We start from the raw sequence: 18,111 nt of genomic DNA, 5'->3' as shown, positions 1-18,111 counted from the left end.
CCCTACTCGTGTTCAAATAAAGGTTTCTCTCTCTCTCTCTCTAACATCGAATAGTTTTGCGGTGATATCTTCTCTCTCTCTCTCTCTCTCTCTCTCTCTCGATGTTACGATATTGATATTTTTCAGGTGATATTTTGCAAAGTTACAACACTAGGTTCTCTCTCTCTCTCTAACATCGAATAGTTTTGCGATGATATCTTGCAAAGTCACAGCACTCAGCTCTCTCTCTCTCTCTCTCTCTCTCTCCGTTATTTTTTATCTCTGTCAATTCACACAGACGAACCTATTAGTTATGCGAATGAGTCTTCATTACATTCTCTCTCTCTCTCTCTCTCTCTCTCTCTCTCTCTCTCTCTCTCTCTCTCTCTCTCTCTGATATTTGGCAAATTAACAACACCAAGCAGAGAATGTGACAAATGCCAATAATGGATATGGAATGTTATCGAGTTCATTAATTGAGACGATATCGGATCAATGTTAATTAAGGAAAATATTTTCGACTCTCAGATTGGATGCCACTCAAATTAAGATTATTCGTTTCGTTATTTCTAAAATGCAAAAGACCATACAGTTATGGATGAAACGACCTTTAGAAACTGCAGGTAAATAAAAAATATTTTGTCCAGATTACTAGCTAAACTGAGGAATACATATCTTCGTGGATATTATCGCTTAATTCCACAAAGGAAAGAAGTACATACGTTAATATCCTAAAAAAATAGCACGGGCTCTTTACTTTCAAATTTAACAGTAATTCTTTATGAGGCTTCAGAAAAAAATATAGGAAAAATAAAAAAATAAAAAAAATATATATATTGGAAAAATAAAAAAAATTAAAAAATGTATATATTTGATGTACTAAAAAAAACTAGAACGAGCTCTTTCCCCATAAATGTGACTGCAATCCTTCTGGAGACATCAGAAAAAAAATACAGAAAAAATACAAGGACAGCCAAAACCGAAAATGACGTTTGAAAAAACATAAATCCCTTTTTCGTCATCGGAAGAAATCCTTACAATGTCATGGTAGGGCGGTCACCATCCATCTTATGAGATAGGATCTTGAAAAGGATCCTCAAAAACTCGACACGGGGGAGCCATAAAAATCCGAGAATACCTTCGGACGTCAAAACAATTTTTTTTATACATATACATAATGATACATAAGTACACTGTATATATACATTTATAAACAATGTATATATTTTTTCAGTAATATGCACCTTCTCCTAACAGAGTGACTTAAGAAAGAAAGAGAACATTACAGTCACTGCCACATTCATACCTGAATTGCTTAATACATACATACATACATTCACATACATACATACATACACACATATATATACATAAGCAAAAATATATTTGTATGTGTATATATATATATATAAAATATATATTATATATATATATATATATATATATATATAATACATACATACATATATATATATATATATATATATATATATATATATATATATATATATATATATATATATATATATATATATATGTGTGTGTGTGTGTGTGTGTGTGTGTGTGTGTGTGTAGAATCTACTGGTAACTTTTTACCAGATACATGTGTAATTGCAATAGCCACAATGCCCTCTTAACTTCTCGAATTCTTGGGCCTTTTTTTGGATATTGCTTGTCACTACAAAGCCGTAAAGTCCCGCGACCGGACATCCAAGCCACTTCAATTTCTTGCACTTGGATCTTACGGCTTTGTAGTGACAAGCATATTCAAAAAGGAAGAATCTGAGAAGATAAGAAATTGTTATTATTACATCTATATATATATATATATATATATATATATATATATATATATATATATATATATATATATATATATATATATATATATATATATATATATATATATATATATATGTATGTATGTATGTATGTATGTATACACACACAACATCCAAAGAGCACGAGTCTAAAATTCGAGGAAAATAACTTTTCATAGCCAACAAAATACAATAAAAAACAGACGAGAGAGAGAGAGAGAGAGAGAGAGAGAGAGAGAGAGAGAGAGAGAGAGAGAGAGAGAGAGAGAGACTAAAAACTCATTCCGCCTAAAGTCTATCAAACTCGCCTTAAAAGAAACAAAAAAAAAAAAATTGCGGAGAAATACAGTCTATAAGAGCAGCAGCCTTTTGGTGAGAAGTTACACGAATAATTCAGGAAACTTTCCCTGAAAGAGCGGTCAAGAAAAATGCATCGTTCGACGCTTAAGCTCAACGGATGAAGGTCTTGTGTTTTCTTACCAAATTTTAAGAATCTTCTTCAGACTCTTCGTGATGCCAACGGGAAATATTAGTTCACTTGCAAGCAGAAAAGTATACTAAGTTTGTATGCACACAAAAGAGTATATTAAGTCTGTATGCACACAGGAAAGCATATTAAGTTTGTATGCACACAGAAAAGTATAATAAGTCTGTGTGCAGACAGAAAAAATATTAATTTTGTATGCACAAAGAAGAGAATATAAAGTTTTTATGTACACAGAAAAGTATATTAATTTTGTATGCACAAAGAAAGGTATATTAAGTCTGTACGCAAACATTAAAGTATATTAAGTTTGTATGCACAAAGAAAAGTATATTCATATTAAGTTTGTATGCACAAAGAAAAGTATATTTATATGAAATCTGTATGCACAAAGAAAAGTATATTAGGTCTGCATGCATACAGAAAAGTATAATAAGTCTATAAGCACACAGAAAAATATATCAAGTTTGTATGTGCACAGAAAAGTATACTAATTATGTATCCAAAATAAATGTATGTCTCCCAAAGAAAGGAGTTTCCGGAATCAACGTGTACAGAATTCGTTTTTTTTTTTAGTTCAGAAAAGGTCAGAATAATCCTGCAAAATATGATAAAATTTTTTCATCGATTATAAAAGGAAGGGAAAATCGGCAAGCACGCGACGCGCAAAGATAAAAAAAAATAATTGGGAAATTTTTAATAATAATAAAAACAACTGAGCATTTAACTCTCTTATTCATCATACTTTTACTTTTCAAACTTAGAACACGACGTAACAATTAAATGATGTGTTCATAGACATTGTAAGTTTAGAACACAATGTAACAACAGTTATATGATGTGTTCATAGACATTGTAAGTTTAGAACACAATGTAACAATAGTTACGTGATGTGTTCATAGACATTGTAGGTTTAAAAGACAACATAAGTTATACAATGTGTTCACAAGCACTGTAAGACTAGAACACAACGTAACAATAGTCACGTGATGTGCTCAAAGACATTGTAAAACTAGAACACAACGAAACAATAGTTATGTAATGTGTTCATAGACATTGTAGGACAAGAACACAAGATAACAACAGGTATATGATGTGTTCATAGACATTGTAAGTTAACAACATAACAAAACAGTTATATGACGTGCTCGTAGACAATACGCCATACGGTTAAAAAACGAAATACACTTTCGTGCCTGGAAAAACAACATAGGGACTATGAGGTTCTCAAAAATTCTTATGGATTCCTCGCCCTGGCCAGAACTGCTCACCAAGTATCTTACTGAACAGAGACATCAATGACGGTCCGGCATTTACAATGTCATCGCCTTTACATAACCCCTTCCCACAAACCCAACCGATTTTGAATTAGGATGTTGGATTGCTGAAGCCTTGACATTGCGTTTAATTGAAATGGTAAAAGGGGCCGTTATGAAGGCACCGCGCTGAATTGAATTTTACTTTGATGCGTTGTTGGTGGCACAAGCAGGCATAAAATTAAAATGCTATTGGATCAGAGACTACACGTTTAAAAATAAAAATGATCCAAAGACTACATTTCGGTATCGTAATGAAATACTGTATGAATATATACAAATATAAGAACTAGTTCAACTCACTTCCAGATTAAAGTCCCTTCAAGTTCATTAACAAAGGCTCCAATACCTCACATTAGTATATCACTCAGGAAGGCCTCAGATATCTTTTAACATCTCTTTCGACACTGGCACAATAATCTTCCTTGAGTTTTCTAAAACAACACTCAGCATATAATATATATATATATATATATATATATATATATATATATATATATATATATATATATATATATATATATATATATATATATATATATGCATGATATATTTATACATACATATATATATATATATATATATATATATATATATATATATATATATATATATATATATGCATGATATATTTATACATACATACATATATATATATATATATATATATATATATATATATATATATATATATATATATATATGCATGATATATTTATACATATATATATATACCTCTCTTGTGGTGACTGGTTAGCGTGTCACTGTAGTCTGATTCCCCCGTCCGTCGCTGGTTCGATCCCCACGGGACGGTGGACTTATTATCACCTAAAAATTCCCCTTCTGGTAACATATATGAAAATATATTACTTCTGAGGTAGAGTGAATTGATATTAAAGGACGTTTTGTAGCTTTCTGATTATATATATATATATATATATATATATATATATATATATATATATATATATATATATATATATATATATATATATGTATGTGTGTGTATCCAGGACTTCTTTGAAATATAATCTCAGGCCAGTTTTCGACAACCCAGTTCCGATGAAGTCCAGAAGCCGCCGGAATTCGCGGGGACTCCGTGATTAGGTTCATAATCTCGGAGAAGATTATTCACGCTCATGATCACGCCGCCGCTGTCGTCGGTCGATCTAATTATCCGCTCTTGATCCGGCAATGTTTGCCTGATGAGATGTGGGGAGGGAGGAGGGGGAAGTTAGGGGAGGGGGAGGAGATGGGGAAGGGAGGGGGAAGGTGAAGGTGAAGGGGAAGAGGGGAGGGGAAAGGGATGGAGAGGGGGGGAGAGAGATTCCATTCTACGGGAAGGTTTACAATGTGGATTAAACATTCAAATTGAATGATAATGTTTATCACGACAAACAGAAACATTACTGACTGATGACATGAATGTTATTTAACCCCAACATTTACAAATTCCTAAAATTATTCTCCAGTGTTGAGTGATAATACATACGACTGTTAGTAAATTTTGCAAATACTGAAATACGGCAAGTAAATAAAGAAAATAATTTCATACACTTGCCTACAATACATCTAATATTTACTGGGATTAACATTGCTAACGTATACTACAAATAAATGCAAACAACGCTAAAAATAATAAAAAAAGGTTTACATTTAATTATTTAAGAGCTCTTAACTTTCCGATCTTTACACTCTTGAAATATATTGCCCTCATGAATATTCAATTCCACTCGAGAGAGAGAGAGAGAGAGAGAGAGAGAGAGAGAGAGAGAGAGAGAGAGAGAGAGAGAGAGAACATAATATACTTGAGGATATTCAGTTCCACTTTTGTGTGTGCGTGTATGTGTATGATAAGAGAGAGAGAGAGAGAGAGAGAGAGAGAGAGAGAGAGAGAGAGAGAGAGAGAGAGAGAGAGAACAAATTAAAGTTTCAGCCCGACTCTCTGTTTCAATAAGATTTCAAACCCCTAACATAGGACCAGGCAAGCTCTTCACCACACATAGTTCTCATTATGTTCCTTCAACACTGAAGTGTTTATAGACATTGCATAGAACCTGGCATATACATAGAATCTGATGTAACCTGGTGGGCAAACACAAACTAAGGCGATCTGTTTACTAGCAAACAGGCACCACAAAAGTTCTGTACCATTGTTAATAGCAAGCAAACAAGATATGTTTAGCCGAGCAGATCCTATTGTCATCTAATGAATATATTCTTATTCACTTAATAAATTATGTGCTTTAGTTACTCGCTTCAAATGCAGTCATTGCATCACAATACGGATTGGACTGATTCTCTCTCTCTCTCTCTCTCTCTCTCTCTCTCTCTCTCTCTCTCTCTCCTTGCTGCTTTTTTTTTGTTACATTTCATGGTTTTTAAAAATGATTTTTATATAAACCTTACATTTACGTTTTTCTCGAAACAACTTTGAAAAGGAATTAAGGAAAAAATAGAGCATTTTTTAATTTTCTTGTGATTTGGTCGCACCTTAATAAGAAATGTAAAACAGTTATGCCTCGATAATGATCAAGAGCCTAATATAAGAAATCAAATGTACATGAGATACGACAAATATCATATTAATTCATATATTTCCCACTAAGCAGCATATCGCAAAAATCTCTAGGAACGCCATTAACGACACGTCAAAACTTTGGGAAAAGCTACAAGTTCTAGATAAAGGATACAAGTCAGCATGTACGACAACCAGTATTACAACACATTAAACAAAACTTTAGCTAATGAAACACCAAGCCGAGTTTTATAGCCGCTAAAATGTTAAAGAGCTCTTTCGCTTTGCTCTGAAAGTTGTCAGTCAGGTTGATGCCAGACCAGAAGAGTAAGACGCAGTTACACAGTCCTTACAAGAGTGCCAGATTGATGCCAGACCAGAAAAGTAAAACGCAGTTCCAGTCTCTACATACAGCCTGTGCAGGAGTGTCAGACTGATGCCAGACCAGCAAGACGCAGCTATGCAGTCTTACAGGAGCTTCAAAATGATGACAGACCAGAGGAGTATGACGCAGTTACAGTCTTTACAGGCATGATTAAGCAACAGTCGCATTGTATACCAAGTTCTTTGTTCTACAAACTCAGGTGGCAAGGAATAGATGTGTTGATGAATTTATCAGTTTTTCACATTATTCACGGCATTATTCAAATAAGGACGTCAAATAAGATTAATCCAGCTTCAACAAAGTGCTCAAAGCTTCCTTGTATCTCCGGTAAGACAGCTAAATTTCTTAATATACATATCTACATATACATACACATATATTATGATAGAGAGAGAGAGAGAGTTACAATTATTCAAGTGCTTATGCAGCACATCTGTGCATCCGTATAAACTCCTCACATACATGACATTTCGTAATTGTTCATCCACCCTCAAGGAGATTAATCTCATTTCAAAGCGTAACGACGACGACATCGCGTCGAAGATCACAGCTAATTATTCCAGGAGGTATTTCCGGAAGCAAGGGGCCATCTCCCCTCGCTGCCGAGGGTCTTCCCGAGAATTAGTCACGGCAGAATTAATCACCTCAGAAATAGCCATCTCAGAATTAGTCTCCGCAGAATTAGTTCTGGCTGAATCAGTTTGCACAGAATTGGTCTCCGAAGAATTATTCCTCACAGAATTAGTCCACTCAGAATCAGTCCCCAAAGAATTATTCCTCATAGAATTAGTCCTCAGAATCAGTCTTCAAAGAATTATTCCTCATAGAATTAGCCTCCACAGAATTATTCCTCACAGAATTAGCCCCAGCGGAATTAGTCTCCGCAGAATAATTCCCCATAGAATTAGTCCCCTCAGAATTAGACTCCGCAGAATTAGCCTTCACAGAATTATTCCCCATAGAATTAGTCCCCTAAGAATTAGTCTCCACAGAATTATTTCTCATAGAATTAGCCCCCGCAGAATTAGTCTCCACAGAATTATTCCTCACAGACTTAATCTCCGCAGAATTAGTCTCCACCCGGTACCAGCCACTGAAACTTTTATGAAGATGAAACGCAGTTCCAGACGCAAGATAATCCAGTCTTCATGAGGTAATTAAAAGACAGATTTACCCTGGGTAAAGATTCTTCGAAGCAAATTATTGCTATTTATTCCTAATAAATATCAGGTGAATTATACATGATTGAACGTATGGAATGACACTAAAAAACAAGTAAAAAATGCGCATTAGTTTCTTCAGCGCAATCGAATTTTCTGTACAGCGTATAACGAAGGTCATCGAAAATAGCTCTATCTTTCGGTGGTCTCAGTATAATGCTGTATGCGCCGCGGCACCTGAATCTTTAACCACGGCACGATTATGGCTAAGTTTAAGCTTGAATAAAATAAAAACTACTGAGGCTAGAGGGCTGCAATTTGGTATGTTTGATGATTGGAGGGTGGATGAACAACATACTAATTTTCAGCCCTCTAGCCTCAGTAGTTTTTAAGATCTGAGAGCAGATAGAAAAGTGCAGACGGACAGACAAAGCCGGCACAATAGTTTTCTTTTACAGAAAACTAAAAAACAAGAATAATCTAAATTTTAACAAAAATGCAAGGAAAAAATTAATATCATGCCGAGACAAAACGTAGTTGAGTTGTCATTTCAAATGATGCACTGTCGTAATTGCCTGTACAATTTCGCGTTGTTTTCCATAATTTTTCGTACTATTTTCATTAATAAGCTTCCGTAAGCTATGTACACAAATAAGCTCTTTCTTTTTTTTTTTACTTTGATCATATTATTGCCTCATAGAAGAGAGCCCATTTTTTTAAAGTCAAAGTCATACATGAACTCTTTATTTTCATTGAATATATTAGCGCCTAACTGAAAAAGATTTCCCCGTACGGAACAAAAAGAACAGTCCCAATCAATGATTTTTTTATTTATTTTCTTGCCCCAGCCAATGTCTTTATTTTTCTTTATTTTCTTAAAATTAAAAGTCGTGTGCCTTTAATCCAACGCACGATTCATTACGACGATGAGAGATTGCGAGACAGATTGAAAGTTTAAACAGAGAGCGTCTTGCTTTGGTTAAAGAGTTCGCCCGCCACAGGGCACCAGGAGGGCGCTAATGAAACCGTCATCCGGCCGGCGCAGTGAAGTGACGTTGAGATGAAAAAAAGAGACATGAGGTTCTTCCTGAGTACACGGGAGTTGAAGTGAGGTTGAGATCGAGTTATCATTTATAATTAACTGAGCTAAAGTTTCGAGTCTTGAACCCACTAAAGGATGATGGACGAGGGAGGTGCTCTTACGATGGTGGTACTTTATTATTATTATTATTATTATTATTATTATTATTATTATTATTATTATTATGTTTTTAACATGTAATACCAGCCAAAGGCCATGAACGTTAACAAACATTGTCTCCATAAGCATGCTGTTATATTAACACGTTAATTCCTAAAATATCTTAAGGTTATGAACTATAACCCTAGTAACTCAACAAGTCAACAAGTCAAGAGAGAGAGAGAGAGAGGGGAGGCTCGTTTCCACAACGACCAAACCTGAGCCATCGGCGATTAAATATTTCTTTCAAAGATAATTCTTCCCTTATTCTCAAAGCAATTCAAGAACTTACGCATAAATGCGATCATTAAGATGAGATTATAAAAAAAAAATTAATAGTTATTCTGTTACTATGATAAAGGTCAACACAGGCAGTTTACCAAAAGACATATACCATTTTTAACGAGGTAAGCGCGTAGACAAATGTTCCTGTACTATATTTAAGCATTAATATACAGATACAGTCTATTATAAGAAACCATAAGGTAAAATAGTCTATATAACAGAAAACTCTTAAATACATGGAACAAGCGTAGTTGAGAGGATGACCTCTACATTTAAACAAGAAAGTGAAATAAAAAAAAAAGCACTTGCGTAAATAACACTTACACACTTACATACACGTATAATCGCAAAACATAATTACCAAAGCAAATTCATAAAAAAGTAGAATACAATGAATCACGCAAAACACACTGTCTCTCTTCTGAAGTCTCCAAAATATATTGGAGCTAGAGTTTAAAACGTAGGCCCAAAGCCAAGCCCTGCGACTTACGAGGTCGTTCAGCTCTGAAAGTATCGTTGAAGCAATTGTTAGGAGAGGGTAGAAAGAAGGATGGAAGAAAGAGAATATGAGTGGAGGTATAGTAAAGGAAATGAAAGATTTTGCAGCTAGGGGCCGAAGGTGCACTTGGCGGTACTACCAGTTTAGGAGGTCTCCTAAATATACGGTTTCTCACAAGATCGTTACCTACATTGGGCGGCCGCCCATTCCCGTTAGGACCTACCTTTTACTGTCCATCATGATCAACACGCCCACGGACTAACTTCAAGATGGGGCAATTACGATACCCTGGGAAGTTCTTAGAATATCATTGACCACTATTACCATCATGAGCGCTGCTGTCCGCCGAATTGCAGTCTGACTTGAGAGAGAGAGAGAGAGAGAGAGAGAGAGAGAGAGAGAGAGAGAGAGGAGATGTAAGAATGTATTAAGTTTTATGCTTTTTTTGTTTAAATTCTGATCCAAGATTTTACTGATAATACCAAATATATATACTGTATACACAAACACAGACACACACACACACGCACACACACACAAACATACACATATATATATATATATATATATATATATATATATATATATATATATAATTATATATATATATATATATATATATATATAATTATATATATATATATATATATATATATATATATATATATATATATATATATATATATATATATATATATATATATATATATATATATATATATATATAGAGAGAGAGAGAGAGAGAGAGAGAGAGAGAGAGAGAGAGAGAGAGAGAGATGTATATGTATGTATGTATGTATATATATATATATATATATATATATATATATATATATATATATATATATATATATATATATATATATAGAGAGAGAGAGAGAGAGAGAGAGAGAGAGAGAGAGAGAGAGCAAATAAAAAAACGAAGCCTACTGAACAGGTACCAACCCTTGGCCACGAGGGTATAGCATCGAGGACCTCTCATAGCGAGAGAAGACGACATTATTCCACAATGATCAAAATCATGGAGCACTCCTCTTCGGACAAAGGCTCCCCCTTCCCCTACAACCTCGCCTCCCCTTCGACATAAAGCCGTGTCTCAGATCGCCGCCCATAAAAGCAAATGACGTCGAACCATCCACGCCCCCGAATCGAGGTCGGGATGAATGAGATGCAGTAAAAAGAAAATGACCTAATTTTTCACGAAACGATAAAGAGATATAGCCATCCCCCTTGCGGCACCTCGCCTCTCGCCTCTCCCCGAGTACAACAACTTTCGCGAATACGCCATGCCTTCAAGAATGTGTGTGCGTGTGCGTGTGTGTGTGTGTCTATGTGTAACCATCGTTTTCAACTTTTAATAATAAAGTTTTCCTCACTGCCGGGCTCGGCTGCCGCCTCTTAATTTCCTCTTTCGCAGTCTTGGCAGAATTCCACCGCGCGCTCAACACTCCCCTATCCCCCAAAAAAAACAAAGACCCCCAACTCCCTTGGCCACACCTCCTCGTGGCTGTGATGGCTTGGGATGCTGAGACCCCCACTGTAGAGGGAAAATTCTTATATTCTTAAGAATGTGATCAATTCGCTTCCCTTGCTATGGTTCCTGGTACCCAGCTGCTAAATTTCTGTCCCATTTAAAGGATTTTTCAACCTTTAGTATCCAGTGCCAGTATCGGAATATCCTTAGGATATCCAAAAGAATGTATGCAATTTATTTTTAAGCCACTTATCTCTACTGTACGTATGCAGCATTATATACTGACTGCGATTTAGCGTATTGAAATAGTTTTAAAAGCAGAATTTGACATGGTATCTATTTTTCTTTAACTTCACTTAAAACTTAAACTCTGATTTCATCGTAAAACACGTGCGCTCCTTTTATTTAATAGTTAAAACTCATTAATTACCGAGTCCGGTATTTTGAACAGTATAACTTAGTAAGCTGAGCGTATTTGTTATTTAATGCAAATAAATAAACTGCTATTAATCCCGGAAGCAGCTTTTAAGTAATAATTGAAAATCAGCTTTTCGGGTTGTAAGTTCTGAAAACTGGCGAATACTTAGTTACAGCCAATAAGCATTAATTAGAAAAAAAAACTGTGGCCAGTAAGAACATACATAATCACTAACAGTTTCGAAGATAAGAGAAGGAGTTTCTGAGGCTTCCGTGTGTACTAGTAACTATCTTCTTGACTTACATAAGAGTACGTTTGTACACATACACTAATAAGTAGGCATGTATGAAGAAAACAAGAAAAAAATGTTTCCTACAGTCTAGTATTCTCTACGTTCTAATGCTTATATGAAAGAATACAATGGCCCCCTCCCCACCACACCTTATATCGTACATAAAACAAAGAAGCTGAGTTAAATTCCTTAGAGAACCTAAGTACTTAAACCTAGATTTTGCAGCACAACAAAATCAGGCTAACGATAAAATATGTAATGGCTGCAAAGAACGAAGAGTAATTTTAAGAGTGATCTCTGCTGTCTTTAGAGAGCACTGAGAGATGAGTCTCAAAACCTCGAACTTATCGAGACTAACATAATGTGTTCGATTTGCATCGGATAAGTATTTTTCCTAAAGTGACATTTGTATGCATAACCTATGACCACTGGACATACAACCAATTCCTGGAAAACAAATAAAGTGCCTTACCTTGAAAAAAAAAAAAAAAAAAAAAAAAAAATATATATATATATATATGTATATATATATATATATATATATATATATATATATATATATATATATATATATATATATATATAATGTATAATTTATAATATTCGCTGCCTGTTTCACATACAGTAAAAAAACATCTATAAAAACTGCACACACAACCACCCTCTGACAAACAAACAGACTCGAATTTGATCGACAAAAATCAATTACCAACAATTAAATAAAAAACAATAGAAAACCCCAACAATAATGTCAAAACCTGTTTAAAAAAAAAACAAAAAAAGACATCACCTGCGTAGAAACAGAGATAAGAGATCTCTCGCAAAACACATTTTTAACAAAGCAATAATTCTGAAGAATCTCCTAAAAAAAAAATACAAAACAAGAGGACATCACCTTCGCAGAGACAGAAAGAGATCTCAAGAAAAAAATATAAGCATTCGAGAATAGACAAGAAGAGTCGAGATCCGATCTCTCGGAAAACGCATCATTTGGACAAAGTAATAATAAGAAGAATAATTCTAGAGAGGGGTACTTACCTGGAGCTCAGCGATCTGCCTCGTGGAGAACCTTTTAATGAAAGAATCCTCTCTCTTCAGAGGCGGTTTGGCACGGTTCATAGAAGAAGAGAGCGCACCTGACAATTGGACCGTAGTTCGCAGCTTTAGCCATCTCTGATTTGACTTCATCCTGCCGAATTTTGTTGGCGTTTTTGGAGTCGTCGGTGTTGGAGATGATGACGAAGATGTTGACGACGATGATGGAGTAGGAGCAGGCCATGGCGTCGTCGTCATCATTGTTGTAGAAGATGGAGAAGTTGAAGGTGGTGTTTTTATTTTTTTTTATTTTGAGGGAGTGGGGGGGGAGGGAGGAGAGGAGGAGAGAAAAATATCAATTAGTACAGTTTCTCTGAAATGGTTTATATATGCTCGGAGGTATACGGGCATATATAAAAGTGCGTAAGTATATGTTGTGTACGCATTTATATACATACACAAAAGAAGAGGCGTATGTTAGTATGAGGCAGTGTAAATAAGCAAAGGACTTCTTTAATATATGTAATTATACATATATATATATATGTGTATGTATATAATATATATATATATATATATATATATATATATATATATATATATATATATATATATATATATATATATATATATATATATATATATATATATATATATATATATATATATATATATATATATATATATATATATATACATATACAGTATATATATAACGTCTACTAAGGATAATTAATTTCAGTACATATGTCTTTAAAAGCAGCATTTGAAAAAAATCTTGAAATCCTCATTCCAACGTCACCTCTTCTTAATGTTTAATCTTCTTAATCTTGATTATTTGGTTATTTCATTTTTTATCTTTGGCTTCAAGATACAATACGAAATATCAGCTCAGAAGAAAAAAATCCAAGTGATCTTTGAGAATGATGGGGTAACTTAGACATTATAAAAATGTAAAATTACAATTAGCTATGAATATTAAAAATGGTACTCCAGTAATGATCACTCATTAACAATTAAAAATCTTAAAACTAATGTTTTTTTTTGTTTGGAACACAAGTTAGTTCAGGTTTTAAAACAGAGTTTTTACAAGGTGGTTTTTAAATGAGCACAAACCAAGTATATTTTATATATATGCACTAATAAAAGCAAAACAACTTAAGCCAGAAAATACTTAAAAGCTAAATCTGAAGAAGCATCATTAGAACGAAAGACAGAGGGCAAAGAAAGTGTACACAGGTGCGAACTATATTGAAAAGAGAACGAATCAAACTGGGGAAAAAAAACAAACATTAATTAGACGCTAATGAAAACAAAAACAAAGCCATGGTGAATATTAAAACAATTAGCACGAACGAAATCAGGAGAAGAATAAAGATAATTAAGAAAATGTAAATAAGGAAACTACATTTCATATTCCAGAGAAATAGTTTTAGATATATACATGGATATACATATGCATGTGTGTAGTGTATGCATATTTACATGTGATATATATACATATATATATATATATATATATATATATATATATATATATATATATATATATATATATATATAATATATATAAGCATACTGTGATTTTTAAACATGGACTACCATACCAAAATAAAGGAGTTATGTGCACAACTCTAAAATGTGTATAAAAATCAAAATCAAATAACGAAATATACAGGCGTGTTACCATACGGAAACACGCCATTACTCTGGTGAACAAAACCCAAAACATACCATTGTTCCATATTTTCATGATTTTGGATGCTTCAAGACTTCTCAATTTTCATTGTTATTTTTCCGTTCCTCTCACCACTACCGTCTATTTTATCTTTTGCTTTTTCGTTTCAGTTCATAATGGACCGACTCACTTCATATCGCAATGTAAGACTTTTATCAAGGTGCCCGCTGAGGAGAGGAGGTCACCATCCTCACGGGTGGACATTGTCAGGGAATACCCAACGGGCGGACGCGACATCATGTCAGGTCAGATTTAAAAAAAAAGTTCCTTTAAATAATTCCTCTTACTCTCTTCGAGTTTGGGAGGAACACCAATGGGTAGCTTGCAACAGCATTATCTGTTTTTCTTGAACATCGGTCGGTGTGATACACTGTTATTGCACAGAGGTTTCCTGTGTAGTTTAAAATACCAATGGAGCCGATATAAGTAGACGGAGATAAGACAATAACTTACTGCACGAATATGTGATAAAAATGGAGAAATCGACGGAGATAAGACAATAACTCAAGAGCACGAATATTTGATAAAAATTGGGGAAAAAGGCAGAAAAACCAAAATACTTATATAGAAATATTATGATGATGATGATGACTAACAATGATTCCTTAGATATACTTCGTCAATACAATGAAGGTGCCTACATAACAAGATCATAAGCAGAGAGGCGTCATCTGCTTTAGTAATAGCAGTACCATCTGGCAATGACAGTTCTTGACAAGGAAACTTTACTATAATAGAGTATTTATATGCGTAATTACTCCCCTGATATGTATTTCTGATAACTATGCGTTAGGGGAATTATTCAATATGGGTTTTGGTGAGTTTTCTCTCCCCTCCCCTCCCTTCCCCCCAACCCCTCTCTCTCTCTCTCTCTCTCTCTCTCTCACACACACACAACACACACACACCAAAACTCTCTGTCTGTCTGTGTGTGTCTCTCTCTCTCATACACAACAAACTTTCTCTCTTTCTCTCTCTCTCTCTCTCTCTCACACACAGGAACACAACACACTTCTCTCTCTCTCTCTCTCTCACACACACAACAAGACTCTCTGTCTTTCTCTCTCTCTCGCACACACACACACACGCAACAGACTCTCTCTCTCTCTCTCTCTCTCTCTCTCTCTCTCTCTCTCACACACACGCAACAGACTCTCTCTCTCTTTCTCTCACACGCACACAACAAGCTTCTCTCTCTCTCTCTCTCTCTCTTCCCCTCTCTCTCGCGCACACACACATACACACACACACACAAACAAGAACAACAACAAACGAATTAAATTCTTACGTGCAAAATAAGACTTTTCATCCAATTACGCGCGCGTGAGCGCACAAACGCACGCACGAAAGCACAAAAACAACACGACCGCCAGCCCTTCCAGTAGGGGGGGCGGGGGATACCTCAATACCGTCCGTCCATGAACGGGAAACGCTGTAATGAATCCCGATATGATATCGATGCAAATTACAAATCGCAACACAGCTGTTTCATTTACCAGGCCAAAATAACTTATTGCACTCCGTTGTATCGGGCGTGTAACTAACTACAACGTAGCCCGACCGAGTTTATTATTGCCTACAGCCGTATTATAAATTTTACCGGGGCTCCATATTGCCCTAATGTTGCGTGATAAACCTCAATTTTTTTTTTCAGTGCGACTATGGATGGGATGGGCCATAAAAAAATGGGAAGTAACGCTGCCGCTTTCGCTATTAAAGGAATGGGAGGCATTAATCGAATTTGGGTCTTCAGTAGTTTAAACAGAATAGTATGAATTAATATGCCTACATAATATATATATATATATATATATATATATATATATATATATATATATATATATATATATATATATATATATATATATATATATACAAGTTTTTCCTAGGAAATGGGTGACTCCAAAGACTGCTCTCTTCCAACTTCCAACAAACCTTGTGGGGATGAGGTTGCTGACCCAACAGCGTTTGATCAAAAGCCATGGTTGTGACACTCAACAGTCGTCCAACCTCTAACCTCCGTGTACCCAACAGTGTCTCTCACTGGTGAGGTTTGGAGGTTGGGGAACAACAGGGGTACGAGGTTGAAAATGAGGTGAAATTGGTGGACAGTGAGACAGCCAAATGAATAAATGCATCAACGCTGAATATATGAATATATATTATGAAGAGAAAATTGGCCCCTTCTCAATGCGTTAGCAAGAGAGGACAAACAATGAATGTTTTTTATTTCAATATGAATTCACAAATTACATATGAATATTTTTTCCTCGGCATCAAAAGGGAATTCCTTCGGATGAAATCCATTTTCTTCCATAAACAAAAGGAATGATTGATTTATAAATTTTAGGCATACATGCCAAGCACTGGGGCAACTAAGGCCATTCAGCGCTGAAACGGAAATTGACAGTAAAAGGTTTGGAAGATGCAATAGGAGGAAAACCTCAAAGCAGTTGCACTATGAATCAATTGTTAGGAGACGGTGGACAGGAAGATGGAAGAAAGAGAATATGAAAGGAGGTACAGTAAAACGAATGAAAGCAGTTGCAGCTAAGGGCCGAAGGGACGTCTTTAGAGAATTTGAAAGGAGGTACAGTAAAAGGAATGAAAGCAGTTGCAGCTAGGGGCCGAAGGGACGTTGCAAAGACCCTTAAGCAATGAATACATTGCATCGTATGAGGTGCACTGACGGCACTACTCCCCTACGGGGCATAAACAAAAGGAAATCATCTTTGTAACTCGTCCATTTAATAATAGATTTAAGTGCACAGGAAATGATACACAAAATATCATGTCTTTTATCAAATTTGTTACGGGAACGAACATGAGTGAACCCCCAGTTGTCTTTCCTACAGGATGCTAGTCCAATTCCTTCCTGAATGCGTTCCTGTATATTGCTTTGTCATTTTACAATTCTACTTGCAATGTCTGTTTTTAGAAGTATACAAAACAGCAAAACACAGATTTCTTACATATGAAAATTAATATTATTCCACTACAGGTTTTCCTAAAAATGACAGCAATGAAAAACAGTCCTTGAAGTACGAACATATCCTGGTACCTGTCACATATCACGGAATACATGTCAGTTTTCTCTCTATGTATGTTGTTGATACGAGTCCAGCATATGTCCGACTTACTGCATAATCGCATGTTGCACTTACTGATTCTGGAATTTATTTCCATTAATTAGTCCCAACCATCAAGTAATCAGCTTAATAAACTGAATTCTGAATGAATACCGCTCCCATAACACGCCAGTTTCAGCTATGACTCAACTCTGGGTATTACTCATCACAAAAAAGGTATACCTCACCGATGTTTACATTTGCTCGTATGATCTAATACGTTTGGCGTTTCGTTTTTAGCGTGCAAGGCAATTTCTGTTTGTTTTTAAATGAAATATTTACTGTAATTTGCATTTTTTATGAATTTTATACACGATTTTCTGACACAATTCAGTTTACA

General features: G+C 35.0%; 1 protein-coding gene across 1 annotated transcript in view; it reads right to left on the bottom strand.

The window, feature by feature from the left end:
• LOC136840061 (uncharacterized) overlaps positions 1 to 18,111 on the bottom strand; it is a 1,603,746-nt gene that overhangs the window by 337,585 nt on the left and 1,248,050 nt on the right. Inside the window, 1 exon segment of the mRNA XM_067106396.1 lies at positions 12,909 to 13,059. Coding sequence (XP_066962497.1) covers positions 12,909 to 13,059 — 151 coding nt within the window.

This window comes from Macrobrachium rosenbergii, chromosome 7, assembly GCF_040412425.1.
Source record: "Macrobrachium rosenbergii isolate ZJJX-2024 chromosome 7, ASM4041242v1, whole genome shotgun sequence".
NCBI classification, from domain to species: Eukaryota; Metazoa; Arthropoda; class Malacostraca; order Decapoda; family Palaemonidae; genus Macrobrachium; species Macrobrachium rosenbergii.
This window is presented reverse-complemented; position numbering and strand designations above follow the sequence as displayed.